Source organism: Coenobita brevimanus, chromosome 67 (genome assembly GCF_032717465.1).
Source record: "Coenobita brevimanus isolate Jiangsu-jjx chromosome 67, ASM3271746v2, whole genome shotgun sequence".
Classification (NCBI taxonomy): Eukaryota; Metazoa; Arthropoda; class Malacostraca; order Decapoda; family Coenobitidae; genus Coenobita; species Coenobita brevimanus.
In genome coordinates this window covers 1774828-1790421 of record NC_137020.1, presented here as the reverse complement: position 1 = coordinate 1790421, position 15594 = coordinate 1774828, and the positions used below count along the sequence as shown (strand labels likewise).

Here is a 15594-nt window from a genome sequence, read left to right as displayed (position 1 = left end):
AAACCGCGCTTTTGGCGAGTACGTGTGATGTTGTTCCTGTCGCTCAGCACCTCTGTTCCAGAAGATGGGAGATCTTGGATCATGACGAGCATAGTTGACTTCGCCTGTTCTAGTTTCCATTTCGCTAACTTCACCATTTCATCCACTTCCTTGGTGATATGTGATTGTGAAACATAATTCCCTATCTTGAAGTCCAGAGTTCGCATCGGCGTCGCAAGTCTTTCTATATAAGTAGGTAAGTCATACAAGTAATCTAGACTTATTTCAGTACTCATGACATCCTTGACGATTGTAGTCGTGGCCGTTGGAGCTATGAGGCATCCTTGTCGTACTATATGCTTGGGGTCTAGGTGCGCATATACTCTTACTATGTATAGGAGAATCCATAGCATAAGTCCCTTCATCGTAACCTACCGAAAAAAAAAATCTATTAATTTCCTATAAAGCTGTGGTTGATGATAGTGATGATGTGCGTTACGGTTGGCTGTTATTTCATTTATAGAAGGAGTTTAAATCGATATTTAATTCTCGTAAATGATGTACTGTAGATTTCATTGGAATAGTTGCACCTATGTTCGATTGTTTGGTATATGACCTTAATTTCTTTTTGTAATCATTGTTGTGTTCTTGCTTGGTTTCTTGAGGTACGTTCACCTGTTCGGTTGTATCCGAGGCTGAATAATTATGTGATAATTCCCTTGAAACTCGTTTTAAATGGTCAATATGAACTTGTTTTTCCTCGCCACTTGAAAGTGACTTAATTAAAACTTTGTTTGCCTTTATGTTAATTACTCTGTATGGGCCCTCAAATTTAGGGGATAATTTATTGTCTCTCGTATGAATGACTCCGTAAACAATGTCTCCTAAGCTGATAGGTGAATCTTTTGCCTTTTTGTTAAATGCCTCCGTCATTTCTTCCTTGGACATCGTTAATTGTTTTTGCACTCTTTTGTGTATGTCCTGGAATTCACGTAAACGGAGTTTAGAGTAATCATCGTAATTGTATATAGGCATGCTGTCACCTTCTAGGAGCTCATATGGTAATTTTTTATCTGTGCCATATATAATGAAATGTGGTGTGTCACCAATGGATTTATTTATAGACCCATTAATGGAGGCCTCTACTCTGGGAATCCAATCATCCCAGCTTGCATAATTTTCACTGAGAATGTGTCGTAGCACATCTAATACCTTTTATTTTGTCTCTCTACCAACCCATTCGATGCTGGGTGATAGGCCAAAACGTTAACCTTTTTTAATGTTGTATTGTTTACATATTTCTTGTAAGATCTCAGAATTAAATTCTCCTCCATTATCACTTATTAATACCTTTGGGGTAGTAAAGCGACATATTACATTATCTGTTATTGCCTTTGCTACTGTCTCTGCTGTCTTATCTTTAATTGGAGCTAAAATGACATAACGGGAAAAATGATCCGTTGCTACGAATAAGTATAGGTTATTATTGTATGATAATGGCATCTTGAGTAAATCAACAGCGACAACGTCCCATGGTTGATGTGGTACTGGGTAATTACCCATCGGTGCAGGTGTGATTGGGTATCCTTTGTGTTTCGCACATGATTCGCATCTGTCTATATGATTGTGTATATCTCTTCGTAATGAAGGCCAGTAATATAATAGCTGGGCTTGGTTGAATGTCTTATCCTTTCCAGGGTGTCCTGCATGTGGGCTGTCGTGTATCATTCGTAATACTTGGGGTATCATGTCATTAGGTACTACCAACTGGTTAGTATTTCTTTGGCGTTTTGGTTGTTTAGAGTTAATTTTGTATAATGTATTATTGACCATTGTGAATTGTTCAAGTGGGACATGCAGTTTGGGTAATTGTATGTCATCTCCACTTTCTAACTTGTATATTACTTTTGACCATACTGGGTCAAGTCTTTGTGCCTTTGCGATATCCTCGTGGTTTGGGATATTTCCTTTGAGATCTAACGCCGCAACCTGAATTGTGTTCGGGTTCCTAGATAATGCGTCAGCTACTATATTCATTTTACCGCTGCCACCAAATGTCGTAAAGACTTTGTAGAACTGAAGCTAACCTTGTAGTCTCGGTTGCGTTTGTAGAAATTTGCTTTTAATTCGGAGACGATGTCCGCAGATTTGCTGGTTTGTCGTTAAGCTACTTGCAAGGCGTCGAGTGATCTCTTGACCTCTGCATCAGCGTAATGATCTGGGAGACGGAGGGGGCAGGAGCTGATATTGTTGGTTGTTGTCAATCTTGATATTTTGTAGGAATTTAATGTTGATTCGTAGACGAGGTTCGTATCCCACCGCTGCCACCAAATGTCATAAAGACTTTGTAGTTAATTGTAGAGAAGTATATTTTAGACTTGTGGTCGAGCGGCTTTTATATCTTGTAGTAGTTTCCCCACCAGATGTCATGTAGTGACGGGAGAGGTAAAGAATAGTATGGGACTATTTTTATTTGTCTTGGAAATATTAAACAGGTATAATAGTATAAGTCCTGGGTAGCTACCTCCCTGTCTCGCTATCTCTCTCTCTCTCTCTGTTCTAAAGCTAATCTCCATCTCGACCTCTCTCTAGGGTCGCTTGTCTCCTTCTAAACTCTCTTTCCTAAAATCTCGTGTAGTAGGGTGTGTGTGTCACGTATCTTCCTCATGGCAACAGAACTTTCTCACGAGAGGACTGCTGACAGCTAACTGAATCATCTCCTTACTGGCCGCTGTCGTCAGCTTTCCCCCGTGTAAGCGTTTAGCGCTGCTCGCTTCTCGCAAACACAACACCTTCTCATCATTTGACTTCCTGCTTCTATCTGTCTCTCTATCTATCTATTTATCTATCTATTTATTATGTAGTCCTATATGTGGACGTCCTGTGTATATCTCGAAATAGTACCGGATATGTAAGTGTACCTGGAAAATATCTGGGGTGAATACAATATAAATTACTCGGGAAATATTTTTAGGATATTGTAGAATACATCTCAAAATTATATTACGAATAATATATTTTTACTTTGTTTCATGTCCCGCAGAATTTCGTAAAAGGAATATTTTCTTATTAGGTAATTTTGAGGAAATTATTTTGTGTTAAATGATAAAGTTAGTAATACCTGGGATGCATATTTGTGTTTAAATACATTTTTGGGAAATTTTATTTTCTATGATAATGTTTTGGACAAAGTATTTTTGTAAAACCTGAACTGGTGTCGTCATATATCAGTAGGAATATTTCGTAGAAATTTTACTGTGTAGTAACGGTATACACTATGTTGTTCTAATCTATGGAAAATAAGCTGGCGTAAAACATGTGTTGTAATTAATATCAAGGGGAATATAGTTTTTCATATATGTCTTAAAAGTGAAGCTTGGAGTCTGCTGAAATGATGTAGTGGAAATTTTAATCTGAGAGGAACATGCTCTGTTACATTCAGAAACGGACAGACAAATAATGAAGTTTAGCAGTGTTGTAATGCTGGCATGGATGTCAAAGAATTCATTAAGTGAAATAGGTCTACCCTGACATACAGTTGACATGTGAATAGGATGGAGAATGAGAGACTGAGTAGAAGAGTGTATGTGAGTAAGGTGGAAAGGGGAGGGGGAGGGGGACCCGAAGATGAGGCCGAGGAATGAAGTGGAGAGCTACGAAGTACATGATTGAGCACTAAGTGAGTTGGAGAGAGGGAGAAAAAGAGCCCTACCTGATTTTGGAGACAAAATTATATCGAGACAATTTGTGTGTGGGCTCTGGCATTAAGCAGATTGACAGAAAGAAGTTTGTGTTGCAGTCTTTTCTCAAGAAATTTTTTAAGGCATAAAAATTTCAGCTGTACAAAATACTCTTATCTGAAATTATTTGGGGAAAGACAAAAGGACCTCGCCAACTTCTGCTGGGTTGTTTATAGCATGTTTATTGCGAATGAACGACTGCTTATAACGATATGCATTTTTTTTTTCCCAAGAATGACAAGCTGTGGATTCCGTGTAAACATATACTGTGTTTCTTGAAAAATGTTTGTGGCGGTGCCTTGACCTTTGCATCCGGGTGAACATCCACAGACGTGCTCACTTTTCCTCCCCCTTTTCCCTATTTAAAAGTCCTCTATAGCCTGATTAGTTTAATTATCTTGGGAATGGCCTCTTTTCGTTTTAGGGTTAAAAAAACATAACACTCTAACGACGACAGGAAATATAGTATTACTGCCACCAGCAGACGATTTTATTCAGCTTACAAGCTGCCTTTTACCGTCCAGAATAAAACATGAATCATGACAGAAGAAAAAAAAACAACTAGAGAGGCGTCAGGCAGCGCATATCTTTGCCAACCCCAGTAAATGTTGTAATTTAATGCTGAAATGGGTCTTTCTGCCAGAGGATTTATTTTACTTTCGAACACAGTTAATCAATTAATTATACAACTTTGGTTTGCCCTGTTACAGAATCAGCGAGAGAGAGAGAGAGAGAGAAACAGACAGACAGACAGACAGACAGACAGACATTACAGACAGACAGACAGACAGAGACAGAGAGAGAATTGCTTCCACCAATGCCAATGAAAACGATTATTTAATCCTGCATCCGGATCCGGATCCATCTCAAAATCTAATCGACTCTTCCTTGATAAACTGTTCACCCACCAGATTTCATCTAAATCCGATAACAACTTTTGGGGATAGCTTGCGCACAGACAGACAAGCAGACAAAGAGAACGACAGCTACGGGTGAAATACATAACCTCCTCTAACTCCGTTGGCGGAAGTCAAAATAATTGTTGGTCATCTTCCTATTCGCTTAGGATGCTTCACAAAACCTCGTCTTTGCCAGACGTTTCTGCAGTTACTAATAAAGTGAGGTATTTTCCACAGCATATGATAGGTTTGGCAATGAAAGAATTGATGAGACTATTCGTACTTCATTCAGTCGTGGTGGCTCTTCCAATGGCGAGTAAAATAATCCATAAGTAGCCAGACTAACCTAAAATATTGTTGTAGTAACCAGCATGTTAACCGTCTCCTCTATGGTGTGTAGGGAAACTATTTTAGTATTAATAGCAAACCTACTATACGGTACATAATAACACCTTCACTACAAGATCTCCCCCAGTGATATAAACAGATACAATATCCCTAGACGGATGTGGGACCATTAGGGCTGTAATGCAGGTCTACGTTCAAGTTTACACAGTGAGGCACCTAGCGTACTATAACCCTAAGACAGTGACTGATTGATCGGGCCGCTCCACGAGACGTTTCCACATTCTATAAACACCAGATTGTAAGAATATAATGGATATATCTCCATCGCAGTGAAGAGATCAAAGTTGTCCATGTTTAGCTAGATACTTCGTCTGTAAGCAGACAAAATATAATTAAAATATCGTTAGTGTAGTGGAGGAGTTAGGCTATAATTCTATGCTCTGTGCGAGACCCATGTGCTTCATAAAGCTTAAACAGTAACATATGCATCCTCTTTTCTTCTTACTTACACTATATTTTCCATTTTTGCCATTATAAGAGAAAAGTGCACTTCTTGAGAGATAGTCAGAACCATCATCAGCATATGACTAATGTTTGTGCCATTAGTACATGAAGTCGAGGGTAAGAAAGGAAAAGAATATGTTGAGGTTGTATCTGAAATATGTCCTGGAAACTAAGAGTGCTGTCCAGTGTTGCTTGAGATAGACAAATTTCACAATTGTATATTTTTATGGGGTCGGCTCAGGAGTTGAGTCCCCTCCCCCAGAGTCCACGCTTAGTTCTTATGTCGTCCATGACCTACTAGGGCCTATATCTACATGAAAAGGAAATTTCATTTATATTTCTAGAAACTGTGGATACTATTTCTAAACATGATGGACAGATGCAGCACCTCTTCTCTGAATGCCAAAATGCAGTTTTCACTTCTTTAACTTGACAACTGGATATTTCTTCCCAAGATAGGGGCTGAGCCCTCCATCTCCGGACCCCAACCATAGCTACCAGTCGTGTATTTTTGTCTTTGTCCATCTTTGTGCCCATGCAAATATTCACCTAAGTTAATTCATAACTGTGGGTATGCATAACAGGCAGGGTGAGAGACATTGTGAATTCATATAAACATACAGCCTTACAGGTGCTACGTGACATATGTGGAATTAGAGAATCAATTGAAAAATGAAAGGAATTTATAAGAAAGATGGAGAAGACTCTTTGAATACCTGTATATGTTGAGAGAGAATCAGAAAATGAGAATGAACACGACAGGAGAGATAGAGAAGACAGTCTGAAATGATAAGGGTAAAGGAAATGATGTGGAAGGAACGGATATGTATGATGTTAATCCAGAAGATCTAATACGGTCAGAGAATGCATAAGAAAAACAGACATGGATTTCTGAGTAAAACAAAGAAATAGCAAATGACAGAACTAAGAGAACAATATTTGCATGCAGACGCACATGGCAACGACTGCACTCCTACTGAAATCGACAAACAAATGAACGGCTCAGCCCCACTTGTGTATATTAAGAGAATCATGGATGGTTAATCCTGTAGGATAAAAGTCTGGCTTCAGTAGAAAGGGACTAAGTGACCAAATTCATTTGCCATTCTGTGGTTTTGTTTTTACATATGCCTATTATCTGTGGTTTCTAAAACCGACACAACCCATTTTTGTATATAACATGAGCTGGACGATGATAAGTCAGGTACCATCATCCTTGCAAGTCAAATAAGGATGTCATTAGTGAATCAGGCTTATCATTATCATCGTCATCATCATTTTTCACATATGAATGGTCAGTAATAACAGTACCCAAACACTGTAAGAAATAATGGAACAACGAACGATAATTCAAAATATCGATCTCTGATTCAGCACAACTAAAAAAGTATGGGCTTTAGTTTATGGAAAAAAAAAAAAACACGCACACACACACACACCGTAACAATAACTTACAAAAAATGTTACAATAATATTGAAAATAGTTCACAACCATTCTGATATCCTTCGTATCCAGCATTTTGGATACAAAAGGCTACCCGAGTTGACGTCAGGTGCATCCAAGTCAAACCAGTAAAAAGTTACTTTTACTCTCCTTGACATTTTGAAGTACAGGAGGACGAATTTGGAAATAATTTCCTTCTTTCTACAAAGGGCATATATTTGTATCCCCTCATTAGCAGACATATACTATGGATTTACTGACATGCCACCTGCACTACCACTGTCTGATATTCCTCCGTGCATACTGGCCTTCTAAGCATCATCTCTCATTATCTAGATCAGCTCTGGTTGTGCTTCTTTTCAGGGACAGTATGTCTTTCGCGATAATCAAGCCACTTGTGTATAAATATTTTAAGTTCCCCACTAATCCCCTGGCCTCCCGTTCCATCTTTTACACATCACTGCAAGTGGACGCCATGTACCCTGAATTGTGGTTTTGCAACTTTTCATATAGAACAGACCCTGGTCAAATGCTAGCCCATTAGTTTGCATGGTTCACTACGGTATGTTACACGAAAAGGACCACCGAGGGGCACGTTGACTTTCTCTCAAGCATTAAAATAATATGGAACTACCTGATTCTCCCCCCCAAAAAAATAATAATAATAATAATAATAAATAAATAAAAAAGCTATACATACCAAGAATTAGGGAAACACATCTCAGGTACAGTGTTATGGAACCAAAGGGTAGGGATACAAGTATTGTCGAGTACATACCTTGAAGCTGCTGAGATTCTCTACGACACATGAGAGACGTGCATCGCGGCCAACCGGCACTGTTACGTTCTCTATGGGCGTCACGAACCTCGGACCCTCGTCCACACCTCCATCTGTTGGCAAGAGAGAGGAAAAAGATGACTCAGACTGTCAGAAGGATTGTTTGGGAGGTCTTTCATTAGTCACAGCTCACAGTATCTGGTTGACAGAGGGGGGTGTTATAGTATAAGATCTTACAGTATTTTCATAAGATAGAAAGTGCTACAGTTTTAGCTGTTACGTATGTATATGAGACAGTAAGTGTTACATCTTATGGCATCTAGTTACAATAGTGTTATACTGTTATACTGGGAATGATTATTCTTACTTTGTTTATAAGGATAAAGAGAAGTTAGAAACTATGGTAAGATGGGGATATCCACCACCAACTTTGATGTAATATTGCCTTTTTTGTGACTCTGAACTGAATGACAAGCTAAATGGCTTCCTGTAAACCAGGAAGTAACTTATTACATTGGGTGATAATCTATAGCCAAATGCCTAGTTTTTAGTGGATTAAGGAGCTCCAACCAAAATGTGCCTTTAAAGGCTTATAGCCTAGAGCAGGTTGGGGTGTACTGCTTACATAATGCCATTCAGGAAAAATGTGACTGGCCACCATCAACTAAAATGTCAGCACTTATGCTCCTGATGGGATAAAGAAGGACTGGATGATGAATTAATGGATGGATAAAAAGCTTCAATGAACAGTTCTTGAAGAGTGTTTCATTACTTATAGGAAGTTTGTGTTTAACTTCACGCTGTTAAACTTTTCGTGGGCAGAACTTTTCTCTTAATCTGTTTGTGCGCTAAAGCCAAATAGTTTTGATAAGCTAATAATGAGTGATAGCAGCCTGTGCATTACATTGATACACTGCCCGTAACTCCCGTGTTTGAGATAACATTAATGTTTAATTCCCAGCTACACCAGACGATATTATTCGGATGACTGCGAGTAACTGGAACCCCAGAGTACTGAAGGGTAATAGAGATCTTAAAAAGGGACAGTGATATATAACTATCCAGTGACAGAACGATTAGTGCTAGTATAAAACCAGCTATAGTACAGAAGATGAAGTATTTATTCCCGCAGTATTTCATTCCCGGCAACACCACAGATAGGACTCAAGAAGGTGGATTAACATCAGAGTAACCAGTGGAATGGGTCACACAATGATTTCCATATCATTCAAGATTTTGGAATTTCAATTCCACCTCACTATCATAAATGCCGAGTACTTATTTATTGTTTTAGATATTTCTGCATGTATTTATTTATTAGATGTGCCTCACAAACACCTGTGGAGCAAAGGTATCGTATTGATTATGATATTTACTCCTTCACTATGCAGACGAAATCTTTATTTTTTTGTGTGTGTGCTACAACCAGTCGATGTTATTTAGCTAAGGTGGGATACCAGTTCTTTACAGAATAAAGGAGATAGTAGTTTTATATATATATATATATATATATATATATATATATATATATATATATATATATATATATACTGTATAATCTTCCTGGAAAAAATACACGTCATCGTGTCACCTGTAACTCCATTCATAGGCTACATCGAGCACCCAAAACAGTGCAATTAAGACTAAGTTCATTATTCTAAACTTAACCTGGTTAAGCGTTTCGTCTCTTTACAGCTTATTTCACGTATGTCAATGGCGGAAAAGGACGATACTGCGGCTGAACATCCCTTCCATAGCACTATAATGTAATGATGATCCGTTGTTACAACTCAGATTTCATGGTGGAGAGATGACAGTTTAATGAAAGATATAATGAGCATAGCTGCAATTTTTATAGTGATCTGACTTTGGGGCAATAAAACATGAAGATTTTACGGGTTGATCTCTTCCATACCATTTCAGGACAAATACATCTATTCTACATTATTCTTGATACCATTAATCTCTCCCGTCATCCTATGGGAGACTTCTTATAGTGAAACGATTAATGACAACCGTATGTGAATTCTGCTGTTCGATGCGTTTCTCCTAAGCCGAGTAACATTTTGTTGGTTGGTAAAGTAAATTGTCCCAGGAAAAGGTTTAAAATCGTAAAGTTATCTTATTTTTGCTGCTGCCAGGCCATTTTATTCAGACTAAGAATGAATCCTCTGGACTGAAAGTACAGAGGGTTTCCAATAGCCCGTTAAGCACAATAACGAGTTATGTAACTCTCATTACCATCAGATTATTTTATTCTGCCTGGCACAAACGCGAACAGAAGGGCTTATAAAGATTCAACGGTGAACCCCGTCACAGCGATTGATTCTCCTTTGGATAATAAAGCAGTCTGATAGCAGTATGATTAAACTGATCATCCGGAGGTAATAATAATGATGATAATAATAATAATAATAATAATAATAATAATAATTATAATAATAATGAAAGTCAATGTAAGAAATGCGTTAGTGTCCAAATTTGCAAACCCGACATAGCAAAGCCCAGTTTAGCAAAGCCTGATTTAGCCGAGCTCGGTTAAGCTAAATCCGATTTTGGCAAAGTCCACTTTACCCAAGTACAGTATCATGGAATTCAATTTAGTGATGTCCGCTTCACGAAATCTAGTTTCAGAGAAGCCTACTTATGCCAAGTCCAGTATACTGAAGCCTGAAATACCAAAGTTCAAGTTACCAATGCCCAAGTTATCGAAGCTCCTTTGAACGAAATCTGATTCAAGAAAGTCCATTTAAGTAAAATCAGTTAAATGTAGCCCTATATTCTTGTGTGTCCTACTCTGGTCATAGGCTTCACAGCCTGTTCCCAAGGCCCAGTAAGTCCTTCTACACACCCATACACCTCTATATGTTGCCACTTCGGCGTTAACACCCACCGTCCATACTGAATACATGTCAGGGCTGTCTCATACAGGATTGGTGTATTAGCATTAACAGAGGTATTTCTGCATGTCAGTAGCTCTTCCAGTACATCAGTAAAGTCTGTCTTTATGGAATTCAAATCCTTAAATGTTCCCAGCCTCAGCCGTAATTCAAACTTGCGTCCATTAGGAATGCAGGCCTCCCCTCTACCGACTCAGCCACCTCCTTTCCAGTTTCGTGAGATGATACTGCAGTGTGTGTGTGTGTGTGTGTGTGTGTGTGTGTGTGTGTGTGTGTGTGTGTGTGTGTGTGTGTGGTCGCATCCACGGAAGTAGATAAATTCAGTGTGTGTCCCTAACTGTAACTCATTTACTCACTCGTTCTCTAAGTCAATATACCTTTTAAAGTATGGTGTCCAGGCATTATGGCGAGGTGTATTGAAGGGTCGAAAGTATTGTTTGTGTGGATTCGTGTCTAGTGTGATCCTGGAACGTGCCTTAAAGGTGTCTGAGATGTATTTTGTGTGCATCTAGTTGGCTGCGTACCCGAGTCGTGTCGAAATAGCCGTAGCTGATTGAGAGGCAAGCCAAAGCACCTGGGTGTGTGTTTGGGGCTTCTGTTATGTGTGTCTGGGGTGCGTGTGGTGTGCTTCTAGTGATCTGCGTAACTGCGTCCTCCCGTATTACCTGTACATGTAACACAGAGGGACAGAGCAAGGCACTGGGCAGTTGTCAGTGATGGGACGGCGTGTGGACCAGAAAGGTATCAGTTAAATGTTTTCATCCATCCATCCGTCATCTATTCCTATGTTGCTCCATGACATGCGTAAGAGCCAGGGGCTAGGCAAGTTGGTCCTGGCATATAAGATGAAAGTGACCAGCCTCACTTATCCCTGAGTGGCATTACGCAAGCAATAAACCCCAACCACCCTTTGGATATAAACCTGCTCAAGCTCAACCCGATTGGAGCGTCTTAACTGCCCACTACACCACCAGGCGTTAAGTTAAATGTTTTACAGTAAGTAATTACTTCTTTCCCCTTTGAAAACTGTATGGTAGGTGCAGCCATCAGATGTGTCCTTAGTGCTTTGTTAAGGCTTTAGCAAAACACTAATATTACTCCATTAGAATGTTATTTAGCAATATGAACAAGAGATACATGTATATTCTGCCCTCTCCTTCCTCATCCTTCCTGCACTAACAAATCTTATATGTGACAGAAAATTTATCCTGAGCTTGTTTGTGGACCCATGACCTGACCCAGTTCCTTATTCATTCCGTTCTACATTACGCCTCTAAATTATTTACTTGTGCCTGCTATCCGTAAGTACGTACGTACACACACACACACACACACACACACACACACACACACACACAAGCACGCACGCACGCACGCACGCACGCGCACACGCGCACACACACACACACACACACACACACACACACACACACACACACACACACACACACACAAGCACGCACGCACGCACGCACGCACGCGCACACGCGCACACACACACACACACACACACACACACACACACACACACACACACACACACACACACACACACTTTTGCCCAACTCTCTAATGCTTGAGTTAATCTGTATTCTCATTCGTCCAGATTTACTCTTGAGCCATAGCGTCTGCTCCCCCTCTATCCCTAACACTGGCGGTAGGGAAGCTGTCGTTAGGATTTCACACAAGAGACATCTATCGTTAAGTGTGAAGGTGGAGTTTATAAGCCAGGCTGTACTAGGCATGAATGAAATGCGGTTCAAGATGACACAGGTGCAGTTTAGTCTGGCAATCTCGAAATGCCGTACCGCTTAAACAATTGTAGAAAATTACGTGGAGATACCAAGTTTAAAATATCAAGGACGTCATCGTTTTGAAAGAGTTAAATAAAATCCGGCAGTCCCCATTTTAAGTTAAGGATATATTCCAAAATATCTCACAATATTCCATGTTATTGCGTCTCTAAATTGATGTAAACTGGCAAGATCAACTTAATAGATACCACTAAAGCTACAGAAGGTGACATTTTTGTAAATTCACCTCATATGTGAAGTGATCGTCAAAAGGGGAACTTGTTATGAGGAATTACTGCCCTATCAAACAATATAATTCTGAGTAATATACAAAATACAGTGAATTGTAAAGGTTAGAGGTGCTAAGAGAATCTCCTCGGCTCAAGAATGATACTCTTCATTTGGAAAGCAACCTACACAGCAGTACATAATCCAAGAAGGCATTTTGTTTTGTCCTAGCTTTCACTCTAACATTCCTTCGAAAAAACCTATGCTGACGACTATTAAAGGATATAGATGAAAAAAAGAAAATTCACATACTTTATCACCACTCTTCTTCTCATGACACGCTATCCTAACTCACTGAATCTAAAAACTTTACCTTCTGTTAGACGCATGGTCTTCTTCCTCTACTTTCAACTGAGTTGCTCTCATACACTCCCGTAACCACCCTCTCACACTCCATCCGTTCGGTTTGGCCAAACCAGTTCAAGAGTTTTTCAAGGTCTCCCACTACATCATCATCTGCACTTGAGAGAAGACTTAGAGCCATATTCTGGTGTATTTCTGCGTATACCACAGAGGTGTCATACTGGTGGCCCACGGGCCACATGTGGCCTTCGAAGAGGAAAGTGTGGCCCACGATGACTTACAAAAAAATAGAAATAACAAGCGGAAAATCTCATAAAATATGTCATATGATCAAGTGAACAAATATTACAGCACTGTTAGAAAATATTTATTGACACTTTAATTGATAAAACTACCATTCGAATAATCACTGGTGAACAAATATTTCAGGAAACTTTTACTTAAATATTATCAATAACTTGAATCAGGTACCAGTGCCACTGCAATGGTTAGAAGACGTACGGAACTTCTCCGAACGTTTGAATAGGCTGCGGCTTTGCCATAATATATATTAGAGTTTAGGGAGACTTGGCCCTCTGGCATTCAACAAAACTGAAGTGTGGTCCTTGGGAAGGATTGAGTTTGACACCACTGGTATAGCATGTTAATAAATTTATTATTTATGTATAATAATGCATAGTATATCCAGACTGCTTTATTCAGCTACTGGGAGATATCATGTTATTAACAAGTTACAAAGTACCTCCATATTCCACTTTAGCCTTAATGCATTATTGTTTCTTGCTACCAGCCAAAAATCTCGTGAAGGGGTTAAGGTGAAACGTGGAACACACCTATACTCTATATACCAATCTAACTATTGTCAGACGTCTTACTCCTGTAAGGGGTGGCCATAAACGAATCGCCTCCATGCCGCCCTATCCCCCGCCATTTAGCTGCCCTCCCCCAACCTCACACCCCTCTCTCTCATATACCCTTCCACTCCATCCCTCCATCTCATCCTCGGCCTCCCCTTCCCCCTCCCCTCCACTCTTCCCCTCACTCACATACAGTCTCCTAGTTAGTCTCTCGTTCTCTATCTCCTCCACATGGACCATCCACCTCAGTGTATTTCTCCTAACGCTTTCCATCACATCCACATCCACACCACAACGCTCCATCACTTCCTCCTTTGTAAGTCTGTCTCTCCGTTCAACTCCACATGCTCCTCTCACATAACTCATTTCCACTGCTCTGACTCTTGACTGCTATCCTTTTAACAAGGTCCAAGCTTCGCTTCCATACGTTAGAGTTGGTATCGCAATGCAGTCATGCAATGACTTTTTTACATCCATGCTCACTTCCCTATTTCTTATCACTGCTCTCAAAGAACCAACAACCTTTCTTCTTTGTTGTACCCTTTCAACCACATCATCCTCCAGACATCCATCCTTATTCACCCCACTATCCAAGTACTTATGTATTCACATTTTCCACTTCCTCATTATCTAACCTCAGTGGGCATTCATTGACTTCATTTCTCATGAAGACCATAACGTAACCCCTATCTACATTCACCTTTAGATTCCGTTCTTATATACACTCCCAAACTCATTCACCAAGCCTTTCAGTTCCCCTTCGTCTTCACTTAACAATACGGTATCATCAGCAAACCACAAAACAGGAAGTTTCCAAACTCTGCACTATCTCATTAGAACCGCCCCAGCATCCACTACCCTACCTTGTACCTCTTTTATAACTCCATCCATATACAGATTGAACAACCATGGAGACATGACACATCCCTGCTTCAATGTAACCTTCAGAAAAAAAAAAAAAAATTATTCAGTTCACCGTCCACACTTGAGCCTTAGCACACTTATACCCGGTACATACTCTTCACGGCATTCAGCAACTTCCCATTTACTCCATATATTCTTTATATTTCCACATTCCTTGTTTGTCTACTGTCATATGCTTGCTCCAAATCCAAGAAGCTCGCAAACAACTTCTTTCCCTTCTCTAAGAACTTTTCCACCAAAGGCCTAAGGATGAATTTCTGATCTACACAACCTCTTCCCTTCCTAAAACCTCCCTGTTCTTCAGCAAATTCCGCGGTTATTTTCTTAACACTGTCAGTAGGTAAGTACGGGTCTATTTTACGTAGGACAGCAACCAAGTAATGAAAAATGAAGGATGAGAACTGTTATCCACGAGTGAATACAGGGTTAGGGAAAAAGACAGTGAGGACGAGAGCTCTGTTTAATTACACAAAATGTATTTCACTGAGAAAAGGAATAACTGAGGTAAGTAAAACAGCTCTTTATGTCCAACTGTGAGTCTCTCTCTCTCTCTCTCTCTCTCTCTCTCTCTCTCTCTCTCTCTCTCTCTCTCTCTCTCTCTCTCTCTCTCTCTCTCTCTCTCTCGTTCTTCCACCACAGCATATACAGTATATATATTATACATATTGTGGCGACGCCATCATAAATATACTGGATAGTGTGTGTGTGTGTGTGTGTGTGTGTGTGTGTGTGTGTGTGTGTGTGTGTGTGTGTGTTAACGAAATGATATGCGTGTGTATGATGTGTCTATCTTCTTGGCTGACGAATAATTACATTATCCCAGTGAGCATTCCTTGT

General features: G+C 39.8%; 1 protein-coding gene across 1 annotated transcript in view; it reads right to left on the bottom strand.

The window, feature by feature from the left end:
- Positions 1 to 13217, bottom strand: part of LOC145405488 (neurotrimin-like) — an 87020-nt gene extending 73803 nt beyond the window's left edge. Inside the window, exons 1-2 of the mRNA XM_080276839.1 lie at positions 13019 to 13217; positions 7693 to 7805 (exon numbers count right to left, since the gene is read on the bottom strand). Coding sequence (XP_080132965.1) covers positions 7693 to 7805; positions 13019 to 13217 — 312 coding nt within the window. The remainder of the gene's footprint in view (positions 1 to 7692; positions 7806 to 13018) is intronic.
- Between the last annotated feature and the right edge of the window lie 2377 nt (positions 13218 to 15594).